This window comes from Cervus elaphus, chromosome 1 (genome assembly GCF_910594005.1).
Source record: "Cervus elaphus chromosome 1, mCerEla1.1, whole genome shotgun sequence".
NCBI classification, from domain to species: domain Eukaryota; kingdom Metazoa; phylum Chordata; class Mammalia; order Artiodactyla; family Cervidae; genus Cervus; species Cervus elaphus.
In genome coordinates, this window is record NC_057815.1 from 63721745 (window position 1) to 63740951 (window position 19207).

At 37.4% G+C, this 19207-nt stretch overlaps 2 protein-coding genes across 2 annotated transcripts; one reads left to right on the plus strand and one right to left on the minus strand.

Annotated features, from left to right (window-relative positions):
* Window positions 1–945, plus strand: LOC122701298 (olfactory receptor 52D1-like). Its single transcript, XM_043914133.1, has one exon. The coding sequence runs from the start codon at window positions 1–3 to the stop codon at window positions 943–945; it is 945 nt and encodes a 314-aa protein (XP_043770068.1).
* Window positions 946–18265: 17320 nt separating this feature from the next.
* On the minus strand, window positions 18266–19207 carry LOC122701353 (olfactory receptor 52A1-like). Its single transcript, XM_043914267.1, has one exon. The coding sequence runs from the start codon at window positions 19202–19204 to the stop codon at window positions 18266–18268; it is 939 nt and encodes a 312-aa protein (XP_043770202.1). The 5' UTR covers window positions 19205–19207.

Genomic DNA, 19207 nt, shown 5'->3' on the forward strand with positions numbered 1-19207 from the left:
ATGTCACTGCCAAACAATACCAGTATCCATCCCAGTACCTTTCTTCTCCTTGGCATTCCAGGGATGGAGGCCATCCATACTTGGATATCAATGCCCTTCTGCCTTATTTATTTAAGCGCTCTCCTTGGAAATTTCTCCATTCTATTTATTGTCAGAACAGACTCCAACCTGCATGAGCCCATGTACTTCTTCCTCTGTATGCTCTCTGTGGCTGACTTGATCCTTTCCACTACTGCTATGCCCAAAATCCTCAGCATTTTTTGGTTCCATGACAGGGAGATCTATTTTGAAGCCTGCCTTGTCCAAGTATTTCTCATTCACTCACTATGCAGCATGGCCTCAGGGTTTATCTTGGCCATGGCCTTTGATAGGTACGTGGCAATCTGCAATCCTCTGAGATATTCCATTATCCTGACACACAGAGTCATCCAGAACTTGGGGCTGGCTATTGTCTTCCGTGGAGTCGTGCTTTACAGTCCTCAACCCTTTATGCTTCAGTGGCTTCCCTACTGCAGAACTAATGTCATCCCTCACACCTACTGTGAATTTATGGCTCTGATCAAGCTGGCTTGTGCAGACACCAGGATCTGCAGAATATATAGCCTAACTGCTGCCTTCCTCACTGGAGGTTTAGATTTCATATTAATCCTCTGTTCCTATGTTGTCATCCTTTACACTGTCTTCCATCTTCCATCCAAGACTGCTCGACTCAAGACCCTGGGCACTTGTGGATCCCATGTGTGTGTGATCCTGGTGGCCTATACTCCAGCGTTTTTCTCCTTCCTTACTCACAGATTTGGACACCATGTTGCTCCCCATATTCACATCTTTGTGGCTAACATCTATGTCCTTGTTCCACCCATGGTGAACCCAATGATCTATGGCATAAGAACCAAGAGGATCAGAGAACGATTCCTCCACGTTTTGACTTCTCACAAATTCTAAAACAATCAACTCGTTCTGTAACAATTTTCTAAGATTTATGAAGAAAAGAGATATTAACCCTCTTTCTAGAAGACTAAATCTCTACATCTGCTATTTGTAATATAAAGTATTAATTAGCACTGACGAGACTTATTCTTAAAATTCTTGCTTTAGATGATAGCTGACTTAGATGATTTATTTTTAATATATCTGCTTGGTAATGAAATGTCTCCACAATTATGTGATCTTATTCACTATGTTCACTCATACAAGATTACTTTGTTGTTCAGTCTTATTAGCTTTATTAGAAGTGTTGTTATTGACTTACTACCTCTGACTTTCATTAAGCTGTCATGCATTTTTAGGTTTCAGTTAATTGGGCTATCTCTGGAACAATAAGACTGAAATTATTTTAACTCCATAACCTTGGAAACTGACTGAGATGGTTTTTAGCAAAATGTCTTCGGAGAAGGCTGATGCAAATTAAAAAAAAAAACAAAAAAAAAAACTGTCATGATACGTCTTCCAGAGGCCTTCCTGTAATCTCTTTGTAACATATTCTTATATGTTTAACTTAATTTAATTATGTTCCTAGAATCCTTTGAAACTTTCTAAGTAATATACATTCCCACAAATACTCCTTCAAAATGCTTAATGAATTCTAAAATTGCCCCACCAATTTTCTTTTTTTTTGTTTCTTCAGTTTGTTTCAAGTTGATTCAGTATATTCTTTGAAAATTTCTATAGCTCTCTCTCCCATTTATTGACTATCTTCCATACTCTAATCATATTTGCTACCAAACTGTACTGTAAAATAGAGAAATATTCTCTTTTGGCATTTCCTCATAAATAATCTTTCTTGCTACTATTGACTCATATTTGTATAGAATATTGTGTAGGATTATTTATTAATGGTATGTAAGTCATTATGGGTACACCAAGTCATTATGAGTATATATTACAATTATGTTTCCCTTAAGATCTAAACTCTCCCTGATTATGATTCAAACAGTTTTGTCTTTAGGCCACAGCAGTATATTTTACTAGTCTCTTCTCAGTCTGAGTACCTCTCTCAGTTATAATTATTCAAAATCATGCCACTTTTTCTCTTTGATTTTTAACTTATTCTTTCTAAGCAAGTGGGTTATTAGATATTGGGTACTACCTGACCCATTTCTATTGACTGTCCTATGATTTCACACTTTCTCCTTCAAAATGAAAGTGTAACTCTGTGGTACTATTTCTGATGATCTAAACTTATTTTATTGTTGTCCATGTCAAATTGTCTTATTTAAGACTGAAAAGACCAGCATATCTAAAATTATGAGGTAATAAAAGGTAGCATTTAAAACAACTGGCTCTCAAGCCATATTGCTCAGCTGACTCTAACAACCACTTACTAGCTGTGTTGATTCTCATTAAGTTATACCACCTGTCTGCCTCAGTTTTCTGAATGGTAAAATGGAGAAAGTTGATAATAGCTATTTCAGAATATAATTCTAATACTTAAAAAAATGCCTGTTGTAATTTGGTTCCATTGGGGTTAATTTATCAAGAGTTTAAAATTTAAAGCCTAGAATTAAGAAACATTATCCAGCAAGAATGTTTAAATCAGAATCCAGTAAACTGGAAATAATTTTACCATTTGGGATCTATTTTCATTAATTTTGAAACCAAATGATGAAAATTTGGCAATGATTAATAATAGATTCAAAGAAAAGGAAAAGAGTCCAATTAGAAAAGCTGGGCTGATGAGTTCTTAGAACCATCATCATTGTTATGCTTATATTGAGTCTACATAGGTCTACATAAGAAAATGAGGTTTTTGACTCATGGATCAGCTCTTATAGGCAGTTTTTATGTGTGTGAATTTTATTTAATATTGAATAACTATCTTCACTTATTTCTAGATCAATGACAACACATATTCTGGAGTAGTTAGGAACCTAAGCTACCAGTCACACTGTAGTTCAGCCAGGTGCTTAACTGAAGAAGATTCATTCAGTGAATGTACACTAGAATTCTACTAGGGCCCAGACATGCAAACAGTAACACACAAGATTAATATGAAGCACACAGGTCCCTTGAATTATATCTCATGTATCTTGGAAGGAAGGGACATTTGAGAAGGTGCTTAAAATAAGTGATTTAATACACAGTGAGAAAATAACGTCACATTATGGAAATATAATATAAAAAATATAAGTAGTGCTCTAAAAGAACAGAAGAGGGTTCTTCTCTAGAGGGTATATTCCTATTCCCTCTGATAATAGGTTTAAAATATAATGAAAACACTTTTTTGAAAAGGTGGGAAAGAAAAATTCATGCAAAGGAAAAAGTAAAAAGACCTGAAGGTAGAGAATAGGTTCTTTAAGGACAGTTAGAAGAACTGTGCTTGGGGAACAAAATGGACAAAGGAGAGAGTCATAACATATGCATTTGGAGAAGGCTACAGAAACCAAAACCATTGATCATAATTATTCAGACCACAGAATTGTGTGATCATCCTGGGGACCAATGATGACACGGAAAAACAACAATGAAATGAAAACACTGCTGTCCAGTAACTTAAGGTAAAACTGGAAAGTCAGAGGACATCCTTGAAAGAAGGTGACTGACTTTCATTACCATACTTGGAGAACTGAGAATGCTTAGGAATAGTGAAGCTCCAGGGAAGATGAAATTCTCAAACCTAGTAAGTCTTCTATGCTACTTCAGGGCCATGTTTGGAAAAGAGTGGGGCAGTGAGTCATAGAATGAAGACATCTGAGCTGTCACACCTAAAAATTTTGAAACTTTTGCTTAAAAAATAAAAGAAAATGACAATATCAATAATTGGGGGGGGGCACAAATTTAAAGTTGCTTGGGGAAATTTTATTGATATAGGAGCAATCCCCTATGATATAACATTTTTTGTAAGAACCTTTGAAATGGTACTATTATGTGGCTAGTTTGATTCTTGGAAATTTTATTTTACTAACTGAAATAAAGATGCTAGAAATGCCATCATCTCACACAACACAGAAATGTATAAAAACACTCAGAGATCTGAGCATGATGAAATAGACAACTTATAAAATGCCAGTATAGAAATGCCAACATCTCACATAACACAGAAATGTATAAAAACACTCAGAGATCTGGATATGATGGAATGGACAAATTATAAAATGCCAGTAAACCAGTAGCCAATTATATTTTATGAAAGGCAATAGAGAGGATTTATCAAGTGAATCCAGAAGTAATACACTGATGAGAGAGGGAATGTCACCACTGAGAATCTAGCGATGACTGGCCTCTATAGCCTGGAATAAAGGAGGCACGTATTATTATGGACTGTGTGCCTGCTCAGTTGTGTACGACTTTTTGTGACCCCCATGGACTGCAGCCTGACAGGCTCCTCATGAATTTTCCAGGCAAGAATACTGGAGTGGATTGCCATTTCCTTCTCCAGGGGAATCTTTCCTACCCACGTCTCTTGTATCTCCTGCATTGGCAAGCAGGTTCTTTACAAGCCAAGTCACAGGGAAGCCCTTACGTATGGTGCTGCTAAGTCGCTTCAGTCATGTCCGACTCTGTGAGACCTCATAGATGGCAACCCACCAGGTTCCCCCTTCCCTGGGATTCTCCAGGCAAGAACACTGGAGTGGGTTGCCATTTCCTTCTCCAATGCATGAAAGTGAAAAGTTAAAGTGAAAGTCGCTCAGCCATGTCCGACTGTTAGGGACCCCATGGACTGCAGCCCACCAGGCTCCTCCGTCCACGGGATTTTCCAGGCAAGAGTACTGGAGTGGGGTGCCATTGCCTTATCCTACATACTATTATAGAACTAGGAAATACAAGATAAAATAATATCATCTTAATAGAACTTAAGTCATATGAAACAAGGTGGTAAATTTTTCTTTGTAGTGAAAGTGAAGGCCACAGTAATGGTCAAGGGTCCTGATGCAGAAAGAAACATGGAGACAGTTAATATAATATGGCATTCCGGGGGGGCAGATAAATGTCAGCTAAAAAAAAAAAAAAGCTATTTTTCAATGTATACAACCAAAAGAAACCAAAGATAGGTCATCAGGAGGCTGAGAGCAACTACTTCAGTGGAAATGTCACAATACTTTACTCAGTTTTCAACTTGAGACAATTTCTAGATCCAGAATCCAAATCCAGACTACAGGAGAAACTGTGTTTCCAAGAACAAGAATATTGCAACAGTATTGCAAGTTTTCTTGGAAATGAATCTCCTAGTGGAGTCCAGTCCTATTACAAAGATATTTGTAACTGACATGATACCAGAAACTCAAAGTATCACTATACCCCCTTACTACAATGAGAAAAAAAAACAGGGAAAAGGTTAAAATGGAGGCCGGTTTCAACTTTGATTCACAGAGGAATCAAAATCCAATCGCATTAACAAAATCCAGTAATTATTTACTCCCTTTCAAAACTATAATTTAAAAGGACATATGTAGCAGATAGCGGAAACTCCACATTCATTTCTTGAATAGTGGGTAACAGACTGTACAAGAGAAGATTAAGTGAGAGACTTTCCAACGGTCCTTCTGCAGATAGTAAATAAAAACAACATTGCTTCTTGTGAGGAAAGGTAGAGAACAAAATACTCATTACAAACTTAAATGTTGAAGAATAATTACCCTATTCATATCCTCATTTAATTCACCAATCTGATCCCCACACAAGTCTAACACAGTCAAACGTTTTCTCTCTATTTAAACAAATCATTAAAGTGGAGAAGGAATTAATGGACTACTGAAAACACAACCAATGAACGGCAGCAATTGCAGTGCTGTGCCACAATTTTTTTTTTTTTGCTAGATTCCTTGGGTATATAACAAATGACATTGATCTGGCAGATTCATTATTTTCCAATTCTATCAGGAAGAAAGTTAAACAGTTCACATTAAAGGGGAAAAAGAACAAAAATAGCATAAAAATTCAGGCATACTCAGGATTTGTTAATTCTCCTACTGTTCTGATACAGTTCAAAGGATGCTGAACAATCAATAGATTCTGGATAATATAAAACTAGTTTATTTTAATGAAATAGTCTAACCATTAATAGAAATTTTATTGGAGGCCTTGGTAAGACACATTTGTTTCAAAGAGTGGGAAATAAACCTTATGAATATTAAATGGCCTATCTCATCAGTGAATCCTTAAAAAGCCTGTTGCACTGAGATATTTTTTTAAAAGACATGTTTTAAAATAAAGGATGAATGTTTGCCTCTCACACCTACCATCGCCAATATAAAGCACAATTTGTGGTACACCTTTTCATCTACTGCAAACATGTACCACGCTTGGGATTATATCTTCAAAGCATTTATGAAGTGATAGGAAAGACTTTAAGCTTTGTGCTAGTTGCAAAGCAAGAAAGAGTTATGAAGCAGGCCTTGGCTGCATCGTACAGAGCCCAACAGTTTGTGATACATACAACCTGGAAGTCTCTAACGGATTAAAACATTTGTGGTGGAAAAAAAAAAAAAATTTGTGGTGGAAAGATATGTGGAATTTATGGTCAGCTCTAGTAAGGTACAGGCACTGTAGACCTCTAGAGTTGAGTAAAGCCATGGCATAAGCGGCAGAAATTTTTACCCCCCAAAACAGGGGGCGTCTCTCTTGCCTGTGGCGAATACAGGTTATTGCCCTTCCCTTGCACGCAATACAGAGTTCCCAAAGTCCAGGACAAGAATAATGACAATAGTAATAATAATATTCCTACCTCTGTCAGGCAAATTGCTGAGATGAACCGGAAGCAGGAGCACCCAGAGCAAGTAGGCTTCCATTTCTGACCAATTGCGTAAGCCCAGGGCTCTGAGTGGGTGGAGTCCAGTGCTAGGGCTAACGCGACTGACTAACGGAAACGGTCTCTCCACCAATGAGGAGGTGCGGCAGGGTAGAGGGGCGGGGCCTGGAGGTAGAGCTGCTGGGAAGGCTCTGGCCTTCGAGGCAAGGAAAAGAGGTCGTGAGAGTTCTGTGGTGGAAGCGCGGCTGGATGCTGCAGGCAGGTGAGCGCAGTTCTGAGGGAGGGCGAAGCAGAGTAGGATTCATTCCGTCCACTCTGTAAGCCAACTCTTTCTTGGCCGACTTTTGGAGCCCTGTCGCACCCCTCCATACCCACAGCTTGGATCCAGCCCTGGACTGTCACCCCTGGCTCTCCGCCCTTCTACTCTTCAGCACCCTCTTTTCTGGCTCACTCTCTTCCTCCGCGCCTGCCTCTCTCCGTTGGCACTCTCTCCTCCTTACCGCTGTCCATCCACCCACCTTTCTGTACCAGCCGCCTCTCTTTCCTCAGCTCTCCTTTCTGGTCATCTTTCTTAGAATCCTTTTCTCGCACCTATAGTATCATTGCCTATAATCTGAGGTCACGGAGAAGGGGGCACACAAGGGGTGAGGGTCAGACGGGGAATTTTGAATCTCCTAGAAGTGAATGCTGGATTTCCTGCAAAGCAGCCATTCACGGAACCATTTCCCCTCACCTGTGGCCCTTTGTAATTTCTACAGGTTGTGGGCGGTCCCATTTAACTGAAAGCTAAGACTTTCAGTTAAACTTTCTCTTGGCAAAGTGACTGTGTTCATGAAGGGGGTAAATAAGGACATAGTTATGCTGCTAGTATGATCCAAGAGCATGTAGAGGACTAAATATTTTTAAAGTTTTTGATAGAACATAGGGTCAAGGAAGACAAGCAGTCTTAAGTCTCTGCCCCAAAGTCTCATCTCTGTCCGTGGGAAAAATCTGGTCCTCATTGAAGTCAACTTGAGGAGACAGGGAGGGGATTGAGCTACAGGAGCTCCATGCCTGAGGCCTGTGATCTCCATCTCTGTTCATAGCCTTTCTCCGATATTCACAGCCTCGCAAGGGCCTGGTCTGCTGCTGCTGCTAAGTCGCTTCAGTCTGTGCGACTCTTTGCGACCCTGTAGATGGCAGCCCTCCAGGCTCCTCTGTCCCTGGGATTCTCCAGGCAAGAATACTGGAGTGGGTTGCCATTTCCTCCTCCAATGCATGTATGCATGCTAAGTCACTTCAGTCATGCTCGACTCTGTGCAACCCCATAGATGGCAGCCCACCAGGCTCCTCGGTCCACAGGGTTTTTTAGGGAAGAATACTGGAGTAGGTTGCTGTTTGCTTCTCCAGGCCTAGTCTAGGAGGCACTATTTATTGTGGCACTATTCTCCAGTCTTCAATGAACAGCATTGCCCTTCTTGCTTCTTACATAGAGCCTGAGTATTTCTTTCTCTGTGTTGCAGGATTTTAGATAATATCAGTATGCATCAGGTTTTAGTGAGTTCTCCTGAAGAAACTTATGGGACTGTGTGGAAATATGGGTTGAACAGTTTTGCCTTATATACTGCACTCATATATTTCTTGCTGTGATGCTAGTTTTTTTTTTTTTTAATCATTTTTAGTAGTAGGGAAGCAAAGTTTCTACCCTATATTTTCCATTACTAATTTCTCCTTGAAATCCTTCACTATTTTTTTTCCCTTTTCTTCGCTCCATGCCCCACCACACGACTCCCCATCATAATGAGTCTGATTGAGAGTCTTAAGAAGATATTTCATACTTGGCATCATGAAAAAAAATCTCCCTTCCCATGTGCTTTATTTTGGAAATAGACACTATTTTATGACTTATTTGGAGAAACTTCTAAACTGATTGGAAAAGAATCCTTAGCCAACTCGGAGTTACTGTAACATGAAACTAACACAGATTTTTCTTTTTTGTTATTTTACTTGACCTTGTTAGGTAGCAGAGGTACAGAGCACTTGAGCATGGAATGAAATGTGATTCTGTGTCCAGACTACCCATTATTACCTAAATTCTGTCGTATCAACTGAGTCATATGGCCCATCACAGTTCATTGTAAGATGGAAATTCTACCTTTTGGATCAGATACAAGCAGGGCCAGAAGACACAAGTAATCACCATAAACCAGTTTCCCACTTGCCCCTGTCACCTATCACTTTTGTACCATCACTTCTCCAAGTCACATCTGTTGTCTCAGGATGGTTTATTGTGACCAGCTAAAGGAAAAGAAAACAAGTCAAACTTGACTTCTGAATGCATATATCAGTACAACCTTGAAATGGACTGCCTCTGTACTATAGTACCACTCTATTAGGATCAAGAGTGACCCTGATAGATAATAATAAAGGGAAATACACCTGGCATTTGGAACATCTGACTACAGCAAGTGCTCCCAATAGTTATAGCTTCAAGTGGTATTCATGGTCATACATTTTGTGTTAAAAAAGTGCCCTGAGGTAAAAATGTCTACAGATTCCTAGGAAGTTTGAAAGAATAATTGGTTAGAAGGCTGGATGGAGAAATAATGGAACCTTGGGAAAAGGAAATCTGGGAAATAAATGTGTGGTTAAGTCAAAGCAGAGGGTGCAAGTGTAAAGATGTTTGCATTTACCGTTAAGATTCAGCAGAGAGCACTGAGCAAAGAAGGAACATGGCACAACCAGTTAGACAGAATGGATTGACTGGCAGTCATCATCTGTCACTGGTTACCTCCAGTGCTGGAACAAATGTCAAATGTATGCAGTAGACTTGGGAGTAGAGATGGAGGTTTTGCATGGTCTCAATTCCTTGGGTTCCTACATACAAAGGCTACTCTTGCTACTGCTACTGCAGAATGTTCTACCTTCCAGACAGAGCTGATACAATTCCATCCTTTGAGAAGACCATCCAGACATTTAATGGCACGTTAGTTACACTGGTCCTCTTTCATCCGGAAAGAATCAACAATTAATCATGATTGGAACTGACATATATTCAGCCAGTTTTCTTTATGAGATTATCTTCTCTGCTTGCAGGACCTCAGCCAGCAAAGCTAACTGAGTATTCACAAAATAATTTATATGCAAGAAAAGGACCTTACAAACTATCACATCAAACAAAGTTTACAGTGATGGGGTGCAGCTGTGGGCACATGGCCATGGCATCCACTGGTCATCTTACATATCACAGGACACAGAAGTTGTATGCCTAACTAAGTGATGAAACAGATTTTGATGGTGCTGCTGAGTTGCTGATTTGGAGATAATACCAACAAAGATTGGATGTCTTTCTGCAAGAGATAGCAAATGCCCTAAGCGAGTGGGTCCATATCTGTAGTGCCACTGGATCAGGTAGGAGAGTTTCTCCAAACCATTTATTGAAAAGATAATGCTTTCCCCATTGTATGTTGTTCTTGATTCTCTTCTCACACATCAGTTGCCTATACATGGGTGGGTTTATTGCTGGGCTCTCTTTCATGTGGCTGTATTTTTGATTTGTGCCAGTACTATACTGATCTGATGTACTGTAGCTCTGTAATATATTTGAAATCAGGAAGTATGATCCTTCCAGCTTTGTTCTTCCTGCTCTAGAGTGCTTTGATATTTTTTCATCTACTTGGTTACATATATTCCTTACTACTATATTGTTTTTGATGCTATTGCTTTTATGTATAATTTTATATAAATTATAAAATATTAGGAAATTGTGTGCTTCCATATAAATTTAAGGATTATTTATTTCTATTTCTGTGAAAATTCCACTGGAAATCTGAAAGGCAAGATTGCATTTAACTTGGAGATCACTCTGAATATTATGGATCTTTGAACAGTGTTATTTCTTCCATTCTATCAGCATGGGATTTTTTTTTTTTTTTCACTTATTTGTGTCTTCTTCAGTTTCTTTCATTGTTGCTTTATAATTTTCAGTGTACCTACCTTTCATCTACTTAGTTACATATATTCCTTACTATTTTATTGTTTTGATTCTATTGCTTTTATATATAATTTTATTTATTTTTGACTGTGTTGGATCTTCATTGCTACCCAGACTTTTCTCTAGTTGCAGAGAGTGGGGGCTACTCTCTAGCTGTGGTGCATGGGCTTCTCATTGCGGTGGCTTCTCTTGTTGTGTAGCATGGGCTCTAGGGCTTGCAGGCTTCAGTAGTTGCAGCTCATAGACTCAGTGGCTGAAGCTTCTGGGCTGTAGAGCACTGGCTCAATAGTTGTGGTACACAGGCTTAGTTGTGCCATGGCGTGATCTTTCTGAATCAGGGATAGAACCTGTGTCTCCTGCCTTGACAGATGGATTCTTTACTATTTAGCCACTAAGGAATTTGCTGACACTGTTGTTCATGGGGTTGATTTTTAATATCATTTTTGGATAGTTAGTTTGTACCTTTTGGAAATGTAACGTATTTTTGTACATCGATTTAACATCTTCTGATTTAACTGAATTCATATATTATTAGTCTTATAGTTTTTTAGTGGCTACTTTATGGTGTTCTATATGTAGAGTGTCTTTTAGGAGACACAGGAATTGGAGAGCAGATGATTTACAATAATGTGTTCCAGTGCTTGGTGAATATGAGCCTCCTGAATATCTGGGGAAGAATGTTACAGGCAAAACAAAATAAAACAAAAACAGAAAATGAAAAGACTCTGAGGTTTCACATACCTTGCATTTTTTGTTATCTGTAAGAAAGCTGAGGTAACTAGAAAGAAATATACAATGGAGGGATCACTTGTAAGAAGCATATTCTAAGACATAAAAGGGGTCTAGAGGTTGTGTACCCTTGTAACAGATGGAAGAGTTAGTCTGTTACTTTGAGTAAAATGAGAAGACTAGGGTAGTTTTCAAATAGGTAAGGTTTGAGCTGTATTTTCATAGGATAATTCTGATGGTTACTTTGATCTTTGGCTAAAGAGGGAAATGCTTGAGAAAGGGGATCATTTATCATTATTGTATCAAGTAACATGAACTAAGTAATATATTAAAATTAATTCCTCAGCTCACATGGACTTATCATAATAACAGCAAAAATATATTTCTCACTCATTTTTCAGTTTTGTTGCTTCAGTCTGGAATTTATTGTGAATGTGATGCCATTATAATGAACTACTGCTATTGTGTCATAGAGAAAAAGAGACTCTGAAAGTAAATTATGGCTTAAAAATCTTCATTCATAAATAACACAGTTAAATCTTATATTATATTGGCCAATGCAAATCACATGATGAAAACTAATGTCACTAGGATTGAAAAATAATACTCCAACAGTAAGAGGCTCTATCAGGCAGGTTCAGTGAATATTTTGAACTAATAATATACTACATTGTTATTACAAATATCCAAGAAGTAAATAATAGTTTTCAAGAATGTTATCAGATAAATATGTGTTCTGGATATTTTGGTAGAAAAGTGAATAGCATTTGTTGATTTGAATGGGATATATGAAAGAAAGGATTATAGAGAAGAATTTGGGAAATGTTATCATAAGCAATTGTAAGGATGTATTTGCTCTTAGTGATATGGGAAACACTGGAGAAAAATAGTTTTGGATACGTTAATTGAAGATGAATGTCAAATATTCTAAGGCTAATACCCAATAGACAGTTTAATGTGCAAATCAGAGGTTCACATGGGTGACTTTAGTTGGAGAAAAACTTGGGGTGAGGGGACAGTGAGGCTGGGATGATGAGTGGTGATGTGGGGAGAACAGTAGAAAATAAAATAGAAAATGATATGGTATTGTACCATGAGCCATGTATAGCTTGTACTAAGAATTCTGGATTATCGTTGAATGAAATGGAAAATAATTAGATGATTTTGAGCAAGGTAATGGCAGCATTTAAGTTAAATCTTAATGGGGTTGCTCTGACTGCTATTTATAGAATCAGTTAAAGTTTGTAGGAGTTGAGAAAACTGAGAGATAAAGACAAATTAGTAGGATATTGCAGTAATTCAGAAGAGATGATAATGGTTTGGATAAGGTTGGTTGAAATGAATTTGCGAAATTAGGTTTAGATATGTCTTGGAGACGCAGGTAACAAAATTTCTGAACAGATAGTGTATGAAAGATAATATAATGATTGAAGTCAAGGGTAATACTTTAAGTAAAATAAAATGTAGATACCTTCTTAGAAAAGCAGAATGTCTCACGCTTCTCCCATAATTTCTTATTATTCTATGGAGATTATCCCTATATTACTTACTACCTGAAACTTTCTTAGAGAATATATTCAAATTTCCTCTGCGACTATGCATGTCCAGAAAAGCCCACATATTGCTTTCTCTACTGCTGCTGTTGCTTTGACTGGTCTAGTTTCCTGGAAACCAAGGCAAAAGTAAAAATGTAGTTGACTGAAAACTGAAAACTGAGAATAAATAAACATGAGCAAAAGTATTTGAAATAAAAAGACTGTGTAACAACAAAAAATAAATGTTCTTTTTAAGTGGACATACAATTGTTAAGAAAAATTAGCACATGATTCAAAGTATTGATATGTTCTCTGACCTAATGCAGTTAAACTCATTGTCAATGACAAAATTATATGATCTCCAGAAAAAGATAATTCTAAAATATTTGGAAATTAAAGAGCATCTAAGTAATACATAGCTCAAAGAAGAAGTGTCAAAGAGAATTAGGAAATATTTCAAATGTAATGAAATAAAAATACAAGAAACCAGAATTTCTATGGTAGGTAAGCTAGTTCTTAATGGCAAATGATAGCATTAATTTTTATATTAGACAAAATAACAAAAATAACAATAACAAATAACAATAACAAAAATAACAAAATTACCTAAATTGTGTTTCCATCTTAAAAAGATGGAAAACAGAGGCCAAAATAAATAAAAAACAATATAAGGAAAGAAATACTAAAAATAGAAACTAAACTGAAAACAAAAGTTAGGAAAAAAAGTTAATGGAACCAAAGCCTGTTTTGTTCATAAATCTGTAACTTAATTGACACAGAAATCACCAATATTAAAAGCTAATAAAGAAGGCATATCAATACTGACCTTACAGATAGCAAAATGAGATAATGGAATATTGCAAACAATTCTATGCACATAAATGTGATAATGTAGATGAAACAGATGAATTTGTTGAAGGAACAAACTATCAAAATACACTCAAGAATAAATCAATAAATCTGTTTTTATACATCTATATCTTACTGAATTTTATCAAATATTTAAGGAACACCAGATACTTTCAATGTCATCTAGAAACTAAGAGGGAAAGGAAACAACTTTCAGACTTGTTTTATGAGGCCAAATTTGCTCATAATGACAACCAGATGAAAATTGTACAAGAAGCTATAGATCAATACTCATGAACATAGATGTTAAAATCTTCAACTAAATTTGGATTAAAGCTCAACATTCAGAAAACTAAGATCATGACATCTGGTCCCATCACTTCATGGCAAATAGATGGGGAAACAGTGGAAATAGTGGCTGACTTTATTTTTCTGGGCTCCAAAATCACTGTAGATGGTGATTGCAGCCACGAAATTAAAAGATGCTTACTCCTTGGAAGGAAAGTTATGACCAACCTAGACAGCATATTAAAAAGCAGAGACATTGCTTCGCCAAGAAAGGTCCATCTAGTCAAGGCTATGGTTTTTCCAGTGGTCATGTATGGATGTGAGAGTTGGGCCATAAAGAAAGCTGAGCGCCAAAGAATTGATGCTTTTGAACTGTGGTGTTGGAGAAGACTCTTGAGAGTCCCTTGGACTGCAAGGAGATCCAACCAGTCCATCCTAAAGGAGATCAGTCCTGGGTGTTCATTGGAAGGGCTGATGTTGGAGCTGAAACTCCAATACTTTGGCCGCCTGATGCGAAGACCTGACTCACTTGAAAAGACCCTGATTCTGGGAAAGATTGAGGGCAGGAGGATAAGGGGACGACAGAGGATGAGATTGGTTGGATGGTATCACTGACTCAATGGACATGGGTTTGGGTGGACTCCGGGAGTTGGTGATGGACAGGGAGGCCTGGTGTGCTGCAATTCATGGGGTCGCAAAGAGTCGGACATGACTGAGAGACTGAACTGAACTGACACATTAATAAATTGAATCCTACAAAACAAAGACAAATAATATGTCACTAAAAGTAGGATTTGTTTCAGGAATGCAAGCATGATTGAACACTCAAACAGTGAAGCGCACCACATTAAAAGGTGTAACAAGAAAAAAAATCATATAATTTTATTGACACATGCAAAAATCACTTGAAAATATTTTAATATACAATCATGATTTAAAAAAAAAACAACTTTAGCCAACTAGAAATAGAAGCAAACTTTCCCAAGTTGATAAAGAACAATATAAGTGATGGTTGAAGATTAAGTAGTGTCTATTACCAGAAACAAAGTAGGGGTGATCATTTTGACCACTTCTGTCCAATATCATATTTGAAGTCTTTGTATATTCATCAAGGGTAGAGAAAAAGACATTCAGATTAGAAAGAAATAATATTATCCCTTTTTGCAAGTGACATGCTATCTACATAGAAAATACCAAGGAATTTAAGGAAATCTGGAAATAATGTTTATCAAGATCCATATACAAAATTCAGTCAATGAACAACTGCAACTAAAATTTAAAAATAAGTGTAATTTATAATGGTGTTCCCAGGTGGCGCTAGTGATAAAGAACCCAGCTGCCAATAAAGGAGACTTAAGAGATGAGGGATCGACCCCTTGGTCGGGAAGATCCTCTGGAGGAGGGCATGGCAATCCACTCCAGGATTCTGGCCTGGAGAATTCCATGGACAGAGAAGCCTGGTGGGCTACAGTCCATAGGGTCGCACAGAGTCAGACATGACTGAAACAACTTAGCATGGATGCACGTCATTTAAAATAGCTCAAAAAATAGACCAAAATATGTGTAAAACTTACATACTCAAAGCTACAAAACACTGCTTGAAATAAATTTTTAAAAGACCTAAATCAATGGAGATATAACTATAGTCTTGTGTTTTAAGAATATAGTTATGATATCAATTTTCACCAGAGTAATCAATAGAGTTAGTGCAATTTAATGTATATATCTTCTCCTTGTATCTTTCTCCTTTAATTAGTAGTGCTTTTAGATTAATATAGAAAGCTTAATTTTAACATAGTCCAATTTATTAATATTTCCCAAAGGCTATTTTTAATGGCCTATTTAATACTCTTTAAGAAAACTTTGCTTACTCTAATATAATACAGATACATTCCCTCCCATATTTTCTTCTTATGGCTTTATTACTTGGCCTTTCTATTAAAATCTAAAATAAATCTGCAGTCTGCTTTTTGTATATAGTGTAGTTGTAGGAACTAAACTTTAGAGTAATGAATATGAATATTCAACTTAACATATATTAAAAGGAAAGAACATTCTCTATTGCACTGTGTGACACATATGTCATGTGTGTGACATATTTGTCCATAGAATGGACAGATAACTGTCCATTCTAGACCTCATATTTATTGCATTGGTCATTTTTTTAAAAAAATCTTTGTATCAATACCACTTTTTCATAATTAGTATAAATTTTTGTTTGAACATAGTGTAGTCTACTAGGAGTAGAGATGCATAGTTTTAATCAGTTGTAATCAGTTGTCTGAGGACCTGGAGCTAAGTTACATTGTAGGTGTACAGCTACATATAAGTACCCTATACTGAGCAGACAGAATGCATACTTAGAGAAAAATCTGTTAAGGACATGACATAATTTGTATTAGTTCTTGTTAATTGATACAAGTCATCTGGGACTTTTTGAGGGGCAACTCTGTGCTACCTCTATTTCAGAAGTATAAGGAAGATATATTTTACATTCAGGATTGTGAAAAAAATATGAGGGACCCTAGAACATTCTGGATAACATTATCTTCAATTGGATCATATTATTGTTGTAAAGTAAATTGCATTTCATGGGGATATTTGAAAACACTTTTTTTTTTTTAATACTTTGAGCATTAACCAGGCTTATAGGTTGACCTAACAATATGACTGGCTTAGAGAAAGAGATGAGATGAATAGATTCAGGTTAATAACATTCCCAGGATGGCTAGAAGTGTAAAGGTTCTTTCTGTGTTCAAGCCCTTGTTGTGACAGTACAAGTTAAAGAGGTAACTGCACTACCGGATTGAAGCAACTGATTACCTGAGTAGTGCAGGAATGCCAGTTTTGTGTCCATGGATCAGGAAGAGTGCCTTGCTAGCACAGAAAAGTACTGTACACCGTGGTATAAAGTACCTTAGGTATGCAACTGATTAAACTGGTGAACTGAGAAAGATGGTACAGGCACAGTTTGCATCACCATGACTGGGTTATTACTCACATTTAAGGATCCAAATCCAGAAGAAGAATTTATGAAAGTTGGAATGAAATTATATCTGTATTGGAAGAAAGATTTATCTTCTCCAATTCTGGACATGAAATGAGCCTACCCATGAGTGTAGCCATATCTGAACTGATATGAATGATAATGCCACTGGGGCAAATGATGGTTACAGGCCAAACTAAGCCATGCCACCTGACCTTGAGTGAGAATACCTGCCAGCCCATATACGAAAAGGTCAACAGACTTTGACTCCTATCATTATTAAGACTGTGTGAATCTCTCCTAGGAGATGAAACAATTCAGACATATATATAGATGTCAGAACCCAGGGCTAGGCAGAACTGTAGGAAATGAAGCTGAGCTGTGGGTTGATTGTCTCTTACTCTGAGAAAGCTCTGACTCATGGAAAATCACCTACAAATTTCTCTATTCTTCCTTGAAGACTGGAGTTTTGATAGGGCAGCCAGATTTCAAGGCTAGCTTACAGTGGTTAAGGTGGCAGTTCGATTTGAGGGTTGCTCTTGGGGTAACAGAAATGATGTCAATGGCACCAGTAGAAAGTCTATGGTAGCAACTGTGGACCTGGACAAAAGCTCCTTTAGCTATGACTGTTGCGCTAGGACATCTATCCTAGACTGTAGCCAACATTCTCTCCTCTCACCTAGTAAGATATATTAGGAGTGTAGGTAGATTCAAGAAGCTACTCCAAATGAAGGACTCTGATTTGGTGTTTTTAAAGTTTAAGCCAGGAAGATATGAATGACAGTTTGTTATTAGTTACTGAAATATTACAGCTCTTTAAGACAAAATGCCAAGATTCAGGGCTGCAGCAGAGACAATGGTTTAAGATGTAGCTGTAGTTTAAGATAAAAATATTGCAAAAGGTAAATATTGAAAAATATTAATGAATGTTCCTATCAATAAGTAACATAATTGCAAATTAAATACAAATTAAAAGGAAGCAATAAATATTAAATTAGAAATTAAAAAATTATTAAGTAGAACTAATATCAGTATTAACCTGAAGAGATTTTATTTTATTCTAGCTGAGGTTTGTGAAATAAATGTCTAAAAGTTTGAGTTTGATGAAGTGAAGTCTTTAACAATGAATACACAGAATTTAGCCAATGTCATCTCTATCTTTAGGAAATGAAAATATTCTTCCTATGAACTTAATATTTGATGGATTACTGCTATTATCAGTGATTCAGGAAGAATAGCCGTGCCATACGCTTGCGAATTACCTTATTTTTCACACCATAGACAATAGGGTTGAGTGCAGGGGGCACAAGGAGGTAGATGGTAGACAGAAGAATGTGGGTAGAGGGCACAACATGTCCAAAACGATGGCTGAAGAAGGAGAAAAAGGCAAGAATATAAAACTCGAGGAAAACAAAAATGTGAGCTGTGCATGTGTTGAACGCTTTAAGCCGTGCCTCCTTTTGGTGTAGACGAAAAACAGCCTGGAAAATAAGGATATAGGAAATGAGGATGAAAATCATGTCAAATCCTAGAATTGTGAAACCTACGAAAAGACCACATGTTTTATTGACACGGGTGTCTTCTGCAGCCAGCTTGACCACAGCCATGTGCTCACAGTAAGAGTGGGAAATTACAATGGAATGGAAAAAGTGCAATCTTTTGATTAAAATGGGTAAAATGCCAACGAGCACTGTTGCTCGGATTGCCACAACCAGCACCATACTAACCAGAATGAAAGGTGTAAGGGTGGATGTGTACCTCAAAGGATCACATATGGCAATATAGCGGTCAAAGGCCATTGCCAACAGGATTCCAGATTCCATGCCCTGCAAGGCATGGATGAAGAACAGCTGCGCTAAACAAGCATCAAACGCCATGGAATAAAAGCCAAACCAGAAGATAGCCAACATTTTTGGAGCAATGGCTACACAGAGTCCTATATCAGTGGCTGCCAACACTGCCAAGAAGATGTACATGGGCTGGTGCAGACTGTGTTCTGTAGGGATAATGATCAGTAAAATGATGTTTCCCAAAAGAGCCACTAGGCACACAGCAAAGAAGGAAAACCCAATCCAAAACTGCACATGCTTCAGTCCAGGGATGCCAATCAGTGTCACTGTTTTGGGGTCCATATATGACATGTTCATGGATTCCATGGA